The 14,714-nt window shown below is 37.4% G+C and overlaps 6 protein-coding genes across 6 annotated transcripts; 1 reads left to right on the top strand and 5 right to left on the bottom strand.

The window, feature by feature from the left end:
- Window positions 1-80: 80 nt before the first annotated feature.
- AC631_03407 (uncharacterized protein) lies at window positions 81-1,106 on the bottom strand (the record flags this gene model as incomplete). The annotated part of the gene is made up of 1 exon (XM_015612236.1): window positions 81-1,106. The coding sequence occupies one exon, from the start codon at window positions 1,104-1,106 to the stop codon at window positions 81-83; it is 1,026 nt and encodes a 341-aa protein (XP_015466918.1).
- A 354-nt stretch (window positions 1,107-1,460) lies between these two features.
- GSC1 (1,3-beta-glucan synthase) lies at window positions 1,461-7,097 on the bottom strand (the record flags this gene model as incomplete). The annotated part of the gene is made up of 1 exon (XM_015612235.1): window positions 1,461-7,097. The coding sequence occupies one exon, from the start codon at window positions 7,095-7,097 to the stop codon at window positions 1,461-1,463; it is 5,637 nt and encodes a 1,878-aa protein (XP_015466917.1).
- A 2,070-nt stretch (window positions 7,098-9,167) lies between these two features.
- Window positions 9,168-10,481, bottom strand: AC631_03405 (uncharacterized protein; the record flags this gene model as incomplete). Its single annotated transcript, XM_015612234.1, has 1 exon — window positions 9,168-10,481. One exon carries the CDS (start codon window positions 10,479-10,481, stop codon window positions 9,168-9,170), a length of 1,314 nt encoding a protein of 437 aa, XP_015466916.1.
- Window positions 10,482-11,444: 963 nt separating this feature from the next.
- On the bottom strand, window positions 11,445-12,452 carry AC631_03404 (ubiquitin-specific protease; the record flags this gene model as incomplete). Its single annotated transcript, XM_015612233.1, has 1 exon — window positions 11,445-12,452. The coding sequence occupies one exon, from the start codon at window positions 12,450-12,452 to the stop codon at window positions 11,445-11,447; it is 1,008 nt and encodes a 335-aa protein (XP_015466915.1).
- Window positions 12,453-12,779: 327 nt separating this feature from the next.
- AC631_03403 (uncharacterized protein) lies at window positions 12,780-13,271 on the bottom strand (the record flags this gene model as incomplete). The annotated part of the gene is made up of 1 exon (XM_015612232.1): window positions 12,780-13,271. The coding sequence occupies one exon, from the start codon at window positions 13,269-13,271 to the stop codon at window positions 12,780-12,782; it is 492 nt and encodes a 163-aa protein (XP_015466914.1).
- Window positions 13,272-13,915: 644 nt separating this feature from the next.
- On the top strand, window positions 13,916-14,578 carry RPL10 (60S ribosomal protein uL16; the record flags this gene model as incomplete). Its single annotated transcript, XM_015612231.1, has 1 exon — window positions 13,916-14,578. The coding sequence occupies one exon, from the start codon at window positions 13,916-13,918 to the stop codon at window positions 14,576-14,578; it is 663 nt and encodes a 220-aa protein (XP_015466913.1).
- Between the last annotated feature and the right edge of the window lie 136 nt (window positions 14,579-14,714).

Here is a 14,714-nt window from a genome sequence, read left to right as displayed (position 1 = left end):
TTCGAGCTTTTGTGTAATTTTTCTTCATCGATCATATCATCGTATTACAACCTATGTATTAATATAGTTATACAAGTCAGCTACTTTCTAGTCTCTTTATTTATTCTATCCTCAATGACTTGCAATGCCACTTGTCTTCTTCTTTCAGCCACCGAGTTGGCCACACTTTTTTGGGTTTGATTCGCTTGTTCCAGTCTTTTCTGGGCCCTTATATTGCCTTGTTCGATCGAATCATCATTAAAAGGAGTAAGAATCCCTAAGATGCAACCCAAATCGTAGCAACTATCAAAGGCAACACTCAAGTAAGGTTTCAAAACTCTAGGGAAAAATTCAACTAACTGGAAAGCATCAGAGGCATCACCAGTAATCAAAGAACCCGAATTGTCTGAACTGCCATTTGCCATGGTAATTGGTAATAATGGGTCAGTCAAAAACGATTGGTAAAACCGCAAGTAATTGTAGGATATGATGAAACTTCCAATTGATGGGATCGCTGGATATAAGGAACGACTTATTAACAAGGACCATACAGAGACAACGTTGAGCAATATGAACGGTAAATGCTTCACTCTGAAGTTAATTAATCCTTGAAACAACACTATGTTATGTTCTGGAATAAGTTGCTTTAAAACCACCAAAAACCCAAAATAATATGAAATACCTCCACCTAATGGCTTATCCATTCCCTCGACATCCCCTCTCATCAAATTACAAACAATTGTAATCAAGACAGTTATCAAGTTGGTAAATGTCCCTAATATCAAGACAAACTTAATAACTTCCTTGTATCCCCAAAACTTTTCCACATATTTGGTTGATACCGCCAATATAGCACCTGATATTATAAATGAAATAACCGAAATTTCAGCGAAAATTGCAGTAACAATCACCCACGGATAAAATATGGTATAGCGTGGTATCAATTGCAAATATGGTACTTGAATATTGTGGAATACGACTTCATTTTGCTCATGATTTCCGTTAACAATAGCTGAACGATAGAAAGCAAGTTTTATGAAGAATATAAGGGAACTTATAGAGATCAATATCCCTAGTAAGATCTTTGTTGACTTGGGCAATGAGTATGCCTTCCTTAACAATGCCATGACTTACTATTTGTGTAGTTTGAAAGATAGATATTTATATTTATATAGATTTTCTAGCATAGCACAGGTGGCCGTGATTTCTTTGTCGCGATTGTGTAATAAATTGTATTCTTCAAAAATTTTACTACGGTGAAAATCATAAAATAATCCTTAAATTTAATAGAACAATTATAAAAACAAATAAAAGTATATAAATGTATAGGTACACACAATGGCATGAGTTAATAAATACAAACTGTGATGATTAGATTATATTTTCATAAATAAAATCATCCTCAAGTCTCTTATTAATTCGTCAAAAAAAGTAAAATAAAAGAAAGACATCTTCGCTTATCGAAGATTTTTGATGATCCACTAAGCCTTGGTTGTAAAAGTCTTCTGGTTCGATGGTGTAAAACTGTAGAAGGTGTATGTAGTATCTGAGTACTTATTCTTTTTACCTGTATCGTTGTTGTCCTTATGTCTTGGTTGGAACAAACCTTGAGCAATACCTGTCAACTTTTGTCCAAGATCATCTGGAGCCGAAGATGAACCAACAGCTGGACCAGCAATAATAATAACAAACAAAATTAAGACAGCAAAATATAAAGTACAGTACTTTCTAACCATTCTCTTTCTCAATCTAGCCTGCTTTAACGAATAAATTGGAGGCCTGATTAATCTGGAAGGCTTTAACCAGAACAACATAGTTGAATGCCATCTATCAATCAATGGAATACACAAGATAGGTAATTGACAGAATAAGATAACATGAGCTAAGATGAAATCACCAGCGAATTCAGACATTTCAATAGTTTTAGCGCAGAATTCACGAGCTGGTTGAGTCCAAGCCATATAACCCAAGCCAGAGCCGTACCACTTACCAGTCCAGAAAGCCGTATTAGCTTTGTCATTCTTAAATTCTCTTGTCAAGAAACATAAGGTTAAGAATTTGAATAATAATCTTTGAATATAGATCATGGTAATAACACCTAACAACATTCTTGCGAAGACGAAACCTTCCAAAACCCACATAACAACAAAGAAAATTAAATTGACAATAACTGCTACACCGTGTGCAATACCAGCGATAACGGCACCAGTCTTCTTACAGCACATACCTAATAATGGACCAGCACAACAAGCCATACCAAGACAAACAGCCAAGCACCCAAGATCAATGACAACAGGAGCTAAAGCACAGATAACAAGTCTTAAGGTAGAATTGACTTCTTGTGGATTATCATAAACACCTGTTTGGGCATTAATAAAAATATAAGCAACGTACAATCCTGCAGTGTAGATCAAGCATGGCAAGAAATCAGCGAAGAAAACATTCGATCTATGTGCCCTAGTAGCATCACCTGCGCTCTTCTCAGAAGCATCACCAATTAACTTACGCTTGAAACCGGTAATACGCGATCTCGAAAGACGAACATATCCAATCCAAGAGTTTCTGTGCCATTTGGTGTTACCACGAGATAACCATCTAATGAAATCACGGTAATCAATGAAGAAATCTTCCCATGCAAACTGATGTGGATTGAAAATAAATGGTGAGAACATCAAAGAAGACAAAGATGCCCAAAACCATAACAATGGTGCTTGCCAATGTGAGACGGAACCGAACACAATAATCAACATAGACCTTGCACCTAAGTAAATCGATGAATCAGCAAAACGTGAGTACAAAATTGAGAATGGAATACGTGAAGTAGCAAAACCTCTACCAGTGGAAATATATCTCGCACCACCAACGGTTAAGTCAGTGAATAATGATGAAGAATAAATTTGAGCCACGAACACTTCGAACATTGGAGACAATGAAACGAAATGGCGAACAAATCTTTGGGCAGCTTTCCAGACACCTCTTTCAATCAACTCTTGGACAATTAAAGGAATAAAAGAAATGAAGAAAACAATGAAAATAGACAAAGTATAACGTCTAATCCAATCAACAGCAGGAGCAAAATTGTAACAACCATATGGATACAAAATATCTTTAACTGGCTTATTCTTATCGTATGAACAGAAGATAGATTCGTGGGCCAAAGCGTTCAAATTAGCTAACACCAACATGAATACTTGCAAAGATAATTGAATGAACATATTGTTAATGTGGAAACCTGGATGACCATAGTAGAAAGACAAGAAACGATCTAATGGCAATTGCGTAGATAAATAATAGTATTCACGAGACAACATTTGTTCACCCATACCAGCACCAATCTTAGTAGTGAAATTCAAAATAGAACCAAAACCCATATCTCTACCTTTACCACATTGGTAGTATTCACAATGTTTGATTCTACCACCTCTTAAGATAGCATTCATACCGGCATAGATATCTTCGTTCAAATGTAATCCTTTTTGTGCCTTAGCAACACCACCTCTTGTAAACATAAATGTTGCATTCAAGAAATCTGGATGACCATAATGTAACTTACCACCAATTTGAGCTAAAGTTCTTGCGAACAATGTACCGAATGTCTGTTCTTTACCAGCAGCGACATCACCCAAAACACCCGAGTTTTCGGAGAAAATATATTCACGAGCACCCAAAATAGCGACTGGAGCTGATTCTTCACGAAGATCATCACTCTTCAAGTTTGGTGCATATGGGTTAACATGTTCCACATTCAATTCTTCGAATTCGGATAACACTGATCTAATCTTCAAACATTCTTCCAAATAGTTATCTTGATTAGCATCAATCAATTGAATATATTCACCACGGTGGAAAACAAGCGCATGATTTTGATTATCAGATTTACCATCACCTAAAATTGGGTTACCAGATAACTGGATTCTGAACTTAGGACGACGTCTACCATTTTCTAACATCTCACAATGACCATCAATCAAAGCAGAGTATACTCTTGGCTCTTCGTTTTCGTTCAAAGCAGGTTCTTCATCCAAGTAGGCAATTTGTAAATCTGGGTAAGCTCTCAATAAAAATTCGGCATTTTCCATTTCATCGTCTTTAAACTTAGTCAATCTTTGCATAGAAACGATAAATCTGAATTTTCTTCTTGCCATCTTTTCCAATGCCAACTCTAAACCTTCTGGATCACCACCAAAATATTGCACTAGTTCGGGATTTTCGACACGGTACAATAATTTAATAGCTCTAGCATAATTCATGAAACCAGAAACAGTACGGTATAATGTTTGAGATCTCAAAGATGCCCAAATACGAGTTCTCAAAGTATATTCAGGTGCAGCAGACTTGAAACCGATACAGTAAAATGGTAAATCGTCAATTTTAGATTTTAATCCATCTTCAGATAATTTTTCTGGATCATCCCCATTCTCATAAGCAGCAGTTTCTTCAGCTAAAATTTTAGTGTCCTTAACGAAGCATTCCCATTCAACAGGGTGTAATTGTTTCAAATATTCCAACAAGGTAACTCTTGAAAATTGATCGTCTTCTCTGATGATTTCTCTCAAAGACAATAAGATCTTTTCAGAATAATGAGGAGTGAAAACAGTAAAAGTCGGCATATTATCAACTGGCAATGGTTCCAATATTGGGGTGGCCAATGACTGAGCAAAGAAAGAAATACGTCTTTCAGCTTCGGAGTTTCTTGGGAAAAATTCAGTGTCAAAATTATTATCATCCTGCGATACGAAGAAAGTTGGAGCTCTCAAAGTACGTTTTCCTTCGACTTCGGAAGGAACTTGGTGATATAACAACTTTTGGACATGATCAATAGCTAATAAATGTTCTCTGTACATGGAAATAACAATAGCATTCCAAATCTGAGAAATTAAAACCTTTGGTTTATACTTGATTTCCATTTCAGTGGTAGCTAAAATCTTAGAGTAAATTCTTTTAGGCAATCTTGTGAAAATATTTCTCCATGGGGTCAAAATGGAGATACCCAAATAGAATGAACGACCAACGGAGAAAATACAGTTACAAATAATCCACCACATGTAGGTATCTAAGAAGAACAATAACAAATCAACTGCATAAATCAAACCCAAAACAATTTTAGCTTGGTGTTTACACACTTGATTACCGAACCAAACTTCACCTGTACATCTCATATTAGTAGTGGATAAAATTCTGATCGGATCTCTGATGGACAAAGTTAAGAAGAAATAAGATTCCGAAAACTTTGCAGCAAAGACACAAACCCACAACAAATAAGACATCCACATATCTAAACCTCTCAATTTATTGAAGTTAGCAGTGAAAGTTTGAGAGGCTAAATATTTTCTTGATCTTTTGTTCATGTAGGACGTAAACAAACCACCCAATGGCATAATAGCAAAGAAAATTAACGTGGCAATAGCGATAAAGAAACCAACGATAGATACGGCATGAGCAGCCTTAGACACAGTTTGTAAACCAGCGTAATAGAAAACAAACACAACTGGAACCAAATTAACAAGGAAAATAAGTATCAAGAAGACTAAACGACGAGTTAAATGTTGAGCACCTGCCCATTCTCTTGGGACAAATAACCATTCGCAAAGAGTAGCCATAATTTGAATAAATGAAGCAAGAACACCACCGATGGCAGCAGATGCCCATCTAGAGGATGCAGTAGGTTGATTGTTCAAAGTCTGAACATAATTCTTCGTATATAAAGTTGGAGAATTATAGGCAGTATACATCCAGTAAACAGTACCATGAATAACCCAAATTCTATTGAAATTAGTGACAAAATGTAACCAAGTTCTGATTTCTTTATAGGTCTTGAAGAAAACGTTTGACCATTCAACCTCTCCAAGCTTTAAATAACGCTCTTCTTGAGGAACATCAACCAATCTAGAACCATCTTCGCACATAATTCTAGAAATACCTTCTGGGTACCAAAATAATTGATTGACATCATCATAACCAATGACCTTATTGTGGTCCTTTTCACGTTTAACAAATCTGCCTTCATAAATTTCATAAACTTGAGATCTGATGAATCTGTACAAAGGTGTAATAACACGGTTCAAGTAATCACCTTCTGGTACTGGTTCTTGTCTTTGTTGACATTGTGGAGACAACAAATAATCGTAAGCAGTCTTATAGATGTAACAAATAGTTTCTGGTGTAAAACGAACTTGGTTAGCTTCACCCCATAACAACAAGTATAAGGCAATATCCCTGACTCTTTCTTCTGGAGATAAAGCGTTCATCTTAGCTCTCCATCTGATGTCTGCAGCATCCAATGAATAATCGCCTTCCAATTCATTTGCTAATGCATCCATATCTTGTCCATGCTCTTCTACAGCTTTTCTAGCCTTCTTGGATTTTTTAGATGCCTTTCTAGCTCTCTTACCAACTTTACCTAAAGTCATATTGCTAAAACCGATGGAGTCATCTAAATCCTGTTGGGACGCGAAAAACCACTTTTTGTAATTGGCATTATCACCACCAATATAGTCAGCATGTAAACTTAACAAAGCCTGAGCTGGAGACATTCTTGAAGATCTAGAGTCCAACAATGTCATGAAGTAATCGAACATATTTCTCATAGAATCTCTTTGAAACCCGAATTTATTGGCCAAGTCAATAAAGATATCTTCAACGTGTTCGATCTTGATAGGAGCCTGTGGATCAGCAGACCAAGCTGGATATGGCAAGCTAGAAGACATTTGAAACTGGGTTGGATCGTAATTACCCATACCACCACCGTAAATAGGGGTAGAGGCACCGGATGATCTTGGACCACCATAACTCATTTGAGATGGGGTGTATTGTGTACCATATTGATCGTACCCAGGAGTACCAGGAGTTTGTCCACCGTAGCTGAAGTCAGAAAAAGCTTCAGGGTCTGCGCTGTAGCCACCGATTGGTTGACCAGGAAGCTGCTGACCTCCGGTAAATTGATCCTGATACCCGTCCATGTCGTACGGTTGCTGTTGGTACTGAACGTTTGGATCATAGTAATCTTGTTGAGGTTGATTCAAATCATCATACGGTTGTTGCTGGTAATAACCTTCATCACCAGCAGCCGCATGTTGATTCGGATCATAATGATTATGATTATTATCGTTATACGACATCTAAACTACTGTTAGTAAAACAATCAATTTAAAAATTAACCAAATGCGTGGGTTTATATAAATAGATAGATGGATATGGATAGTTTCTCTGCGAAATAATAATTCGAACAGGAAACAATTTCATCAAATCGGGACCGGAAAACTTTTTTTTCTTTTTAATTACCTTTTTAAAAAATTCGAGGTTCAAACCGAGACTCCCTAATTAGGCTGATCTAATACAGTGCGACTCTCATTTTTAAGGCGTAGAATGATCTGCTTCGATAAGACCACTCTAACACTTTCAAATTAAAGTCTACGTTTATTCTCAGTCTCTATGCATCCTCTAGTCTTGTCTGAAAACTCTTGTGGAACCTTTTTTCCATCTTTTCAGCATAAAAGTTCCCCTGATTTGCTATGGCTGTGTACTCCTTCTATGGCGGCTAATTGGATCATTGCCGTCGCTGTCCTAGATCAAAGCTCTACCAATTACATTAACCATGTACTGCTCATCAAAGGTCTTATGGCGACCTCTCAACCTTCCATTAAAAAAAGACACACGTAACCGGTACCAAATCACCCCGAATCAAATCATATTTCATCTATCTCCAATTCTCCTAGAAAAAGTTAACATACAGTGAATAATGTATTTCAATACAACACTCGATAAATCGATAGTAACGATAGATTAAAAATAACAAGAATGTTTAAAAAAACGAAAGTCTGAAGTAGAATAACTATATAGAATTAAAAAAAAACGGGATATATCCTTCTGAAGTATTGTACCTCTGGATCACGAGACCGCATATGTTTTTTCGCTGCCCGTTTTTCCTTTATTACAGGGACACCTAAAATTGGCGAAATCGCGTCGCCCAACTGAACCGACCAATACGTGTATATAGTGCACACATTAAGTGCGACAGGAACAGCGAAATCTGCATGGTGGAAGGAAGAGGCGCAATAAATGTATCTATAAATATCCGTGCCACAAAGGTGATTGGTAATACAAAGACCGGTGAGTGGTTAATTAAAGTACAGTGGCTAGTTTGCGGCGGGCGCATGCACACGTGAGCTGGTTAACTTTGATCCGTGAAATAGAGATAAGAGACTGATACACAAGTTATGAAAGGAAACTTGTAGAAACTGGTCTAAGTAATTTTGGAGCCTAACAAGGTTTCGGCAATGCCAGTGTAGAGAGTCAAATATAAGTCTAGCTATTTTAGCGGTTGCTCGAGCGCTCGTGTGCTACTCAAACTGTATATTGACAATCGGGCACTGGCGATGGATATGAACACGGGAAGACCTACGACATGCGGTCGTTACGGAGAATAGTATGCTCATGTACGGAAAAGACCACAAATAGCAATAAAAGAGCAATAGAAAGGGTAGGGTACCTGTTGCGGGCTACATAACGGTGAGCATAACAATAAGATTTCTGCCGGGTAATGTTGGGCTCAGGCGTGGTCGTGTTTAGACTAGGACACGAATCAGCAAGGAGGATATCCGTTAATATTTGGTGTATGGAAGTGTTTTGGTGCAAGGATGTAGGATATTTAGTTCGAAATGGACAGAGTTCATTTTGACAAGGATGAATTTTCGCGCCCATGTTGAATAAGCCAGATAGATGCTAGCACAGATCCAAAGAATCTTGAAATCGTTAACACTAGAGGGCTTTGAGATCAGGCAATTGATGCCATTTCAAGCACATGCGACTTGACACCAAACAAACGATGACATCCAACAAGTGAAAAGCGACGTATAACACAAGTATAACGAAACGAAAAAAAGATTAAATGCGTCAACGTTGCAGGCGACATGAAATCTAGATTCTACGCTTCATTTCAATGCGAAACGCGATTCTTGAACAATCACGAATCGCGTTTGCAGTACGTCTGTGAAGAAGTCTGGGAATGATGTTGTCAATTAGTACTCCTAATTGAGTAATTTCTTTGGGAGAGACGAACTGAGGAAGGTGCAAAAAAAGTTTATTTCTATACAGTGGACTATTTAGGTACTACACCGTACATATCAGTAGCACCCCATTAGGGAACAACTTATTCTGACGGTAGAAGTAGTAATAGGGGTATAGACGACCTAATCAGACCATCCTAACAGATGTAATTCTTTTCTAATGTCGTCCTCCTTTTTGATTTTAGACACCTGGGTGTCTTCCAAGGTTTCACCATTGGCCTGCTTCATTTTTAATGTTTCTATAGCTCTCAATTTTTTTAACAACGATCTGATTTTCTTCTCTTCCAACGAGCTAACACCACCAATAACACCGCTTCCAGAATTGTCATTTTCCTTTTTAATACTTTCAACACTGTTAGCTGGTGATGCAGCCGGTTTTTCTTCTTCTTGTTGCTGTTTTTTAGCTTCTCTCTTCTTCCTGTTTTTAGCGGCACTCTTGCTTTCCTTAGGAGTGTTATCCACTGGAGCAGCACCTGGAACTACTCTAGTTCTAGCTCCGTTGCCGTTGGATCCAGAGAGTGAGCTACTTGATTGTAATTCTTTTTGATATAATGACGTTCTTGCACTGCTACCTGAATTTCTGGCGTGAGGAGGACGGTATGCTCCACTAGGCTTTTTGGCAGCATTCAAATCATTTGCCTGCTTCTTTGCCAAGTATTCCTTAGTCGATTCGTGAGCGGCTGGCGCATCTTCTAAGTTTCTTAATGGAGGAAACTTATCCAAGCTTTGAGGTTTCCAAGTGATCGAATACAATTCTTGGTATTCCTTCAAATAAACCAATTTACCGCTTGCATGCCAAACCTTGCACCCATTATCAACCCTCAATCTTGGCGATGTCGTAGCTGTCAATATGTATCTTCCACATGGTGACCATTCACATACCGAAGTATTTGCAGCTTCGAAAGTAGTTACTTTTGAAAACTTATTTTGGCGGTCATAAACATCAACAGTACCTTGCAAGTTACCGAAACCGGCTACTAATACGTATCTGGCATGTGGAGAATATAATATAGTGTTTCTTGGTGCAGTAGGTAATGAAAAGATGGCATTACCTCTGGCATCAAAAAATGTTGTATCAGCTGGCATATAACCATAGACAACGGCAAATTCTCTTGCAGAAGGAGACCAAGTAATATCATGGATAGGACCAGTTCTTTTCAAGTCAATCCTTGAATCATAAGATCCTGCAATCCCTAATAAATAAAGGTTGGTTTCACCATAGTAAGATTTGTTGGTGGTGTCGTGATCTGTAGATGCTAATGCTAATAATGCTGTACCAATCGAGTTCCACTTTAATTGACATCTTTCAGCTTTAAAAAAATTTTTCAGACAAATTGGTTGATTGAAATTTGGTACATTGTAAATCACGACGCTTGCTGGCTTACCATTCTTTTCTGGAATAAAAATTGCAATGGATGGATTTAAACCTGGACTCATTTGAAAGCTTTGGAAAGTGGCCTTAGGATCACTAAGCTTGTACTTATAGGTAGGTTGATTGATATTAATTTGTTCATTACTAGAATTCGTGACGTCAAAAAAGTGAAGTTCCTTGTTATTGACATTTTTAGCAAAGAGCTTTTCATCTTGTGTGAATTGCGGTTTCCATCCAGCTTGATGTTTATTTGACCATTCACTAATAATGCTATTAGAATTAATATTGAAAACTTTCACGTTTTTGTTCCATACTCCACTTTCCTTATCCTGCAAAATTGGTTTACACCACAAGCACAAGTAAGTACCATTTGGAGAAAAATGTAAATCAAACACTTCTGGTAAATCGATCTTAGTTTGTAATGGTGCCTCCTTGGTTGTCTTGACCACTACGACCTCATTTGGCTGAGTATAAGCAAAATATTCTCCATTACTTGAATATAAAGCAGAACGGCATTCAGCAGTTGGTTTTGGAAATGTTGTGATTTCTTCGTAATCCTGTATCAAATCAATAGATTTAGGTTGACGACCTGGTTATAGTTAGTAATTGAGCTGGAATGGCCAAAGTAATAAGATATTACGCTAAATGTGGCGATTCTTCCAAAAGCAAGCTCCACCATGAAGAAATAGACTTCCACGTAAGATACTTCTCTCAAAAAGAATATCAAAGAAAAAACATACAGAAAAACTGAGTAGTTGCTGACATATCTATAGCTTCCTCTTAATAATATTAACAAGAAATATGAATTGGTATTCAACTGAAACGTTAATCAAACCCTATATGTCAAATAATTTTGGCATTAATTGTCCATAAAAAAATCGATTTGCTGATACTCGACAAATTATTTAAGAAGACGTCACGTGCGTCTATGATACTTAACCATCGATGCCTACATTATCATACACGTAGAGAAAGAAGTGGGCAATGCTTACTGAGATGTATTCATTATTATATATACGTTTTGAGAGTTATTTGACTTCGCCAAAGTTATAATGTCCAGTTTCATTTGCGTGCTTCGAAGCTCCCATTTCCCCCACCAATATCTTGTAACAATCTAAGCATCTAATTCTGAAAGTGGTTGTATTCGTAGAATAGTTTTGGGTTTGTAAATAATGGCACAATTTTAAAGAATAGTCAAGCACGAATTCTTCTGTCATTGAATCTATGGGCCAAACGCACGTATCAGTTTGCTTATCCTGATTTAATGTTGATAAGTTAACGTTCAAAGACAAAATGTCGTAATGAATACCCAGGTATATCAATACCATAAACTTGTCTGGTTTGTCTGCTTCGTTTTCAAACTTTATGAATTTCCCCAGCTCTATGTCAAGGCAATCGATTCTGATCTTGAACCACTCTGCTAATATACCCAATTCAATAGCACCACCCCACGAATCCTTCTTGAGTATCCATTGGCAATATTTATCTATAGGTCTCCCAAGAACAACCTCGCTGTATGTATCTTGATTGTCCTGGATTGTACTGCTGATAATAGATCTTAAGTTACTTGGTGGCGAAATACCATCCCGTTCAAACGAATTATATCCAAAAAGACCGTATGAAATTGAATTGAACATACAGGAATTATCATCAGGTATATTCCGAAGGATAAGATACTTATCTAATGATTCAATATAAACGGATGGAATATTAGGGTCAGATTTTACTTTGCTCTGTTGCACACCAGACGCCTGATTCAGCTTCGATTCTTTCATATCATTCGAAGAAGACTCACCTTCATCTTCCAATATTAATTGATCTCCGTTCTTGATATTTAGTTCCTTAATTGGTGTCTCCAATCTCGACATATCTATAGGATTTGGAGGAAACCCGTTCTTGAGGCTAAGAACGGCATCTCCTGATATGGAATCCTTAAGCGCCGTTTTGATTTCTTTGACTAACTCATTCAACGGCACTTGGTCGCTTGTACAACTTATCACCGAAGATCCGGCTCGAGACTTGATTTTTATTCTCATAATAGACAATGTATGTGGTTGTGTAATCAGTGCCCACAATAGCTTATCAGTCGATATATCGAGTAGAGTTACACAAAATCGAACCCCATACAAAAGTATGATCCAGGAAACTATCTAGAGGCTACAATAGAACGAAAGAAGCAGAATCATAAATGATTGCCGTATATTGGAACCAGCATCTCCTTGATGATGTGGCTCTTGTATGCTGTGAAGCAGCTACCTCTTGCAGTAAATATAAACGTGTAAACACACTTTAAACGAAATGAAATCATAAGAATGTTTGCAAATGTGCAACAAAAATCTAGTATACAAAATAGGCAAAAGGCCTCAATTGTCGGACATTTCGACCTCGCCCTCGGGTACTATTGGCTTGTCGTCCTTGCCAGCTTCTTCGCTTGGAATCCCGGTTATAATCGCATCCAAGGTGTCTTTCTTCTGGTCCTTCAACTCGTCGAATTCCTGCTTATTCTGCTCCTTGAATTGCTCCAATGCCTTGTATTTCTCTACAGATTCCATGAATTTGAGCATGTTCACTCCCGAAGCAGCTTCCGATTCCAAATTGGTGTATGGTCTCTGTTTCAAATCCTTAGCCCTTCTCTTGTGCACCTTACCCTTGGAATGACGGTCCAATGACTCTTGGTTTTCAAAATATTTGGCACATTCAATACAATAATATTGTCCCAACCCAGCCTTAGTCTCGTCAAGAGGTTGATTTTTCAACCTCATAATCGAATCCTTCGACGATAAGTCATTGTAGATAAGATCAAGATCTCTGGTTCTTCTTTTAGTCTTATATCTTTTTACACTATATCTACCCATTTTGACTATATTTATCACTACCCACCTTGTCCACCATTTGATTCACCATACATAAATCTTCTGAGATGAGCTTGAATTTTTTATATCTCCTGCATATAATCCAGTCCTCTTTAGGCCGAGTGTACGTTTGGGTCCCTTATCCACTATCCGGTATATAGAACGGCTCTCATCGAAGTAGCACATATTTGCAAATAGCAGTCACAAACATCAGGTGATACTATTCCAGCCCTATAAGCAGGATTGAAAAGTTTTGTGGTCCAAAGGCGTTTTTGTGTAACAATACCCAAAATCTGCGCGAGACTTACTCTGGAGCTTACTAAAAGAGAATTTTTTCGGGACATTTCTATATTCCTTATTACAAGATCACTACTATAGTAAATAAGGTATGTCTAAAATGAAAAACAACGAAGACTACGTATCAATAAGCATATGAAGGTCATGATGAGCATCTTCTGAGAAGACCAGATAGTAATGGAATGCAATAAGTGCTTGGCAAAGAATTATAGGTGTGGAAAAAAATGATTACAAATCAAGTGAAAAAAATTGAATGGATATATAAGCAAGGAAAAGACCTCATAGTAAAAATTGATACAGTTATTAGGATTATTTGTGAATCTTAGATTACTAACTAATTATTAGACAAAATGGCTAGAAGACCAGCTAGATGTTACAGATACTGTAAGAACAAACCATACCCAAAGAGTAGATACAACAGAGCTGTCCCAGACGCTAAGATCAGAATCTACGATTTAGGTCGTAAGAAGGCTACTGTTGATGAATTCCCATTGTGTATTCACTTAGTTTCTAACGAATTAGAACAATTGTCATCTGAAGCTTTAGAAGCCGCTCGTATCTGTGCTAACAAATATATCACCAAGATTTCCGGTAGAGATTCTTTCCACTTGAGAATCAGAGTCCACCCATTCCACGTCTTACGTATCAACAAGATGTTGTCGTGTGCCGGTGCTGATAGATTGCAACAAGGTATGAGAGGTGCTTGGGGTAAACCACACGGTTTAGCTGCCAGAGTTGACATTGGTCAAATTCTTATGTCCGCTAGAACTAAGGACTCTAACAAGGATGTCGTTATTGAAGGTTTGAGAAGAGCTAGATACAAGTTCCCAGGTCAACAAAAGATTATTATCTCTAAGAAATGGGGTTTCACTCCTCTTAACAGAGACGAATACCTTGCTAAGAAGAACAATGGTGAAGTTAAGGACGATGGTGCTTACGTTAAGTTCTTAACCAAGAAGGGTAAGTTAGAACAAAACTTGAAGCAATTCCCTGACTACCAATACCAAGCTTAAATTAAGTTTGTGAATTAATTGGTTTTCAAAATCTCTGTTTTTAGTATATTTTAATATAAAATCCTTCTTTAATTTTATATCTTGTAGTCGTAACAAGTCAACCTTATTCGATAATTGCTTAGTACGTCTTAAAGAA

The sequence above is a fragment of the Debaryomyces fabryi genome (genome assembly GCF_001447935.2).
Source record: "Debaryomyces fabryi strain CBS 789 chromosome Unknown contig00073, whole genome shotgun sequence".
In the NCBI taxonomy this organism is placed as follows: Eukaryota; Fungi; Ascomycota; class Pichiomycetes; order Serinales; family Debaryomycetaceae; genus Debaryomyces; species Debaryomyces fabryi.
Note: the sequence above shows the minus strand (reverse complement) of the source record. Positions and strands in the feature narration are given on the sequence as shown.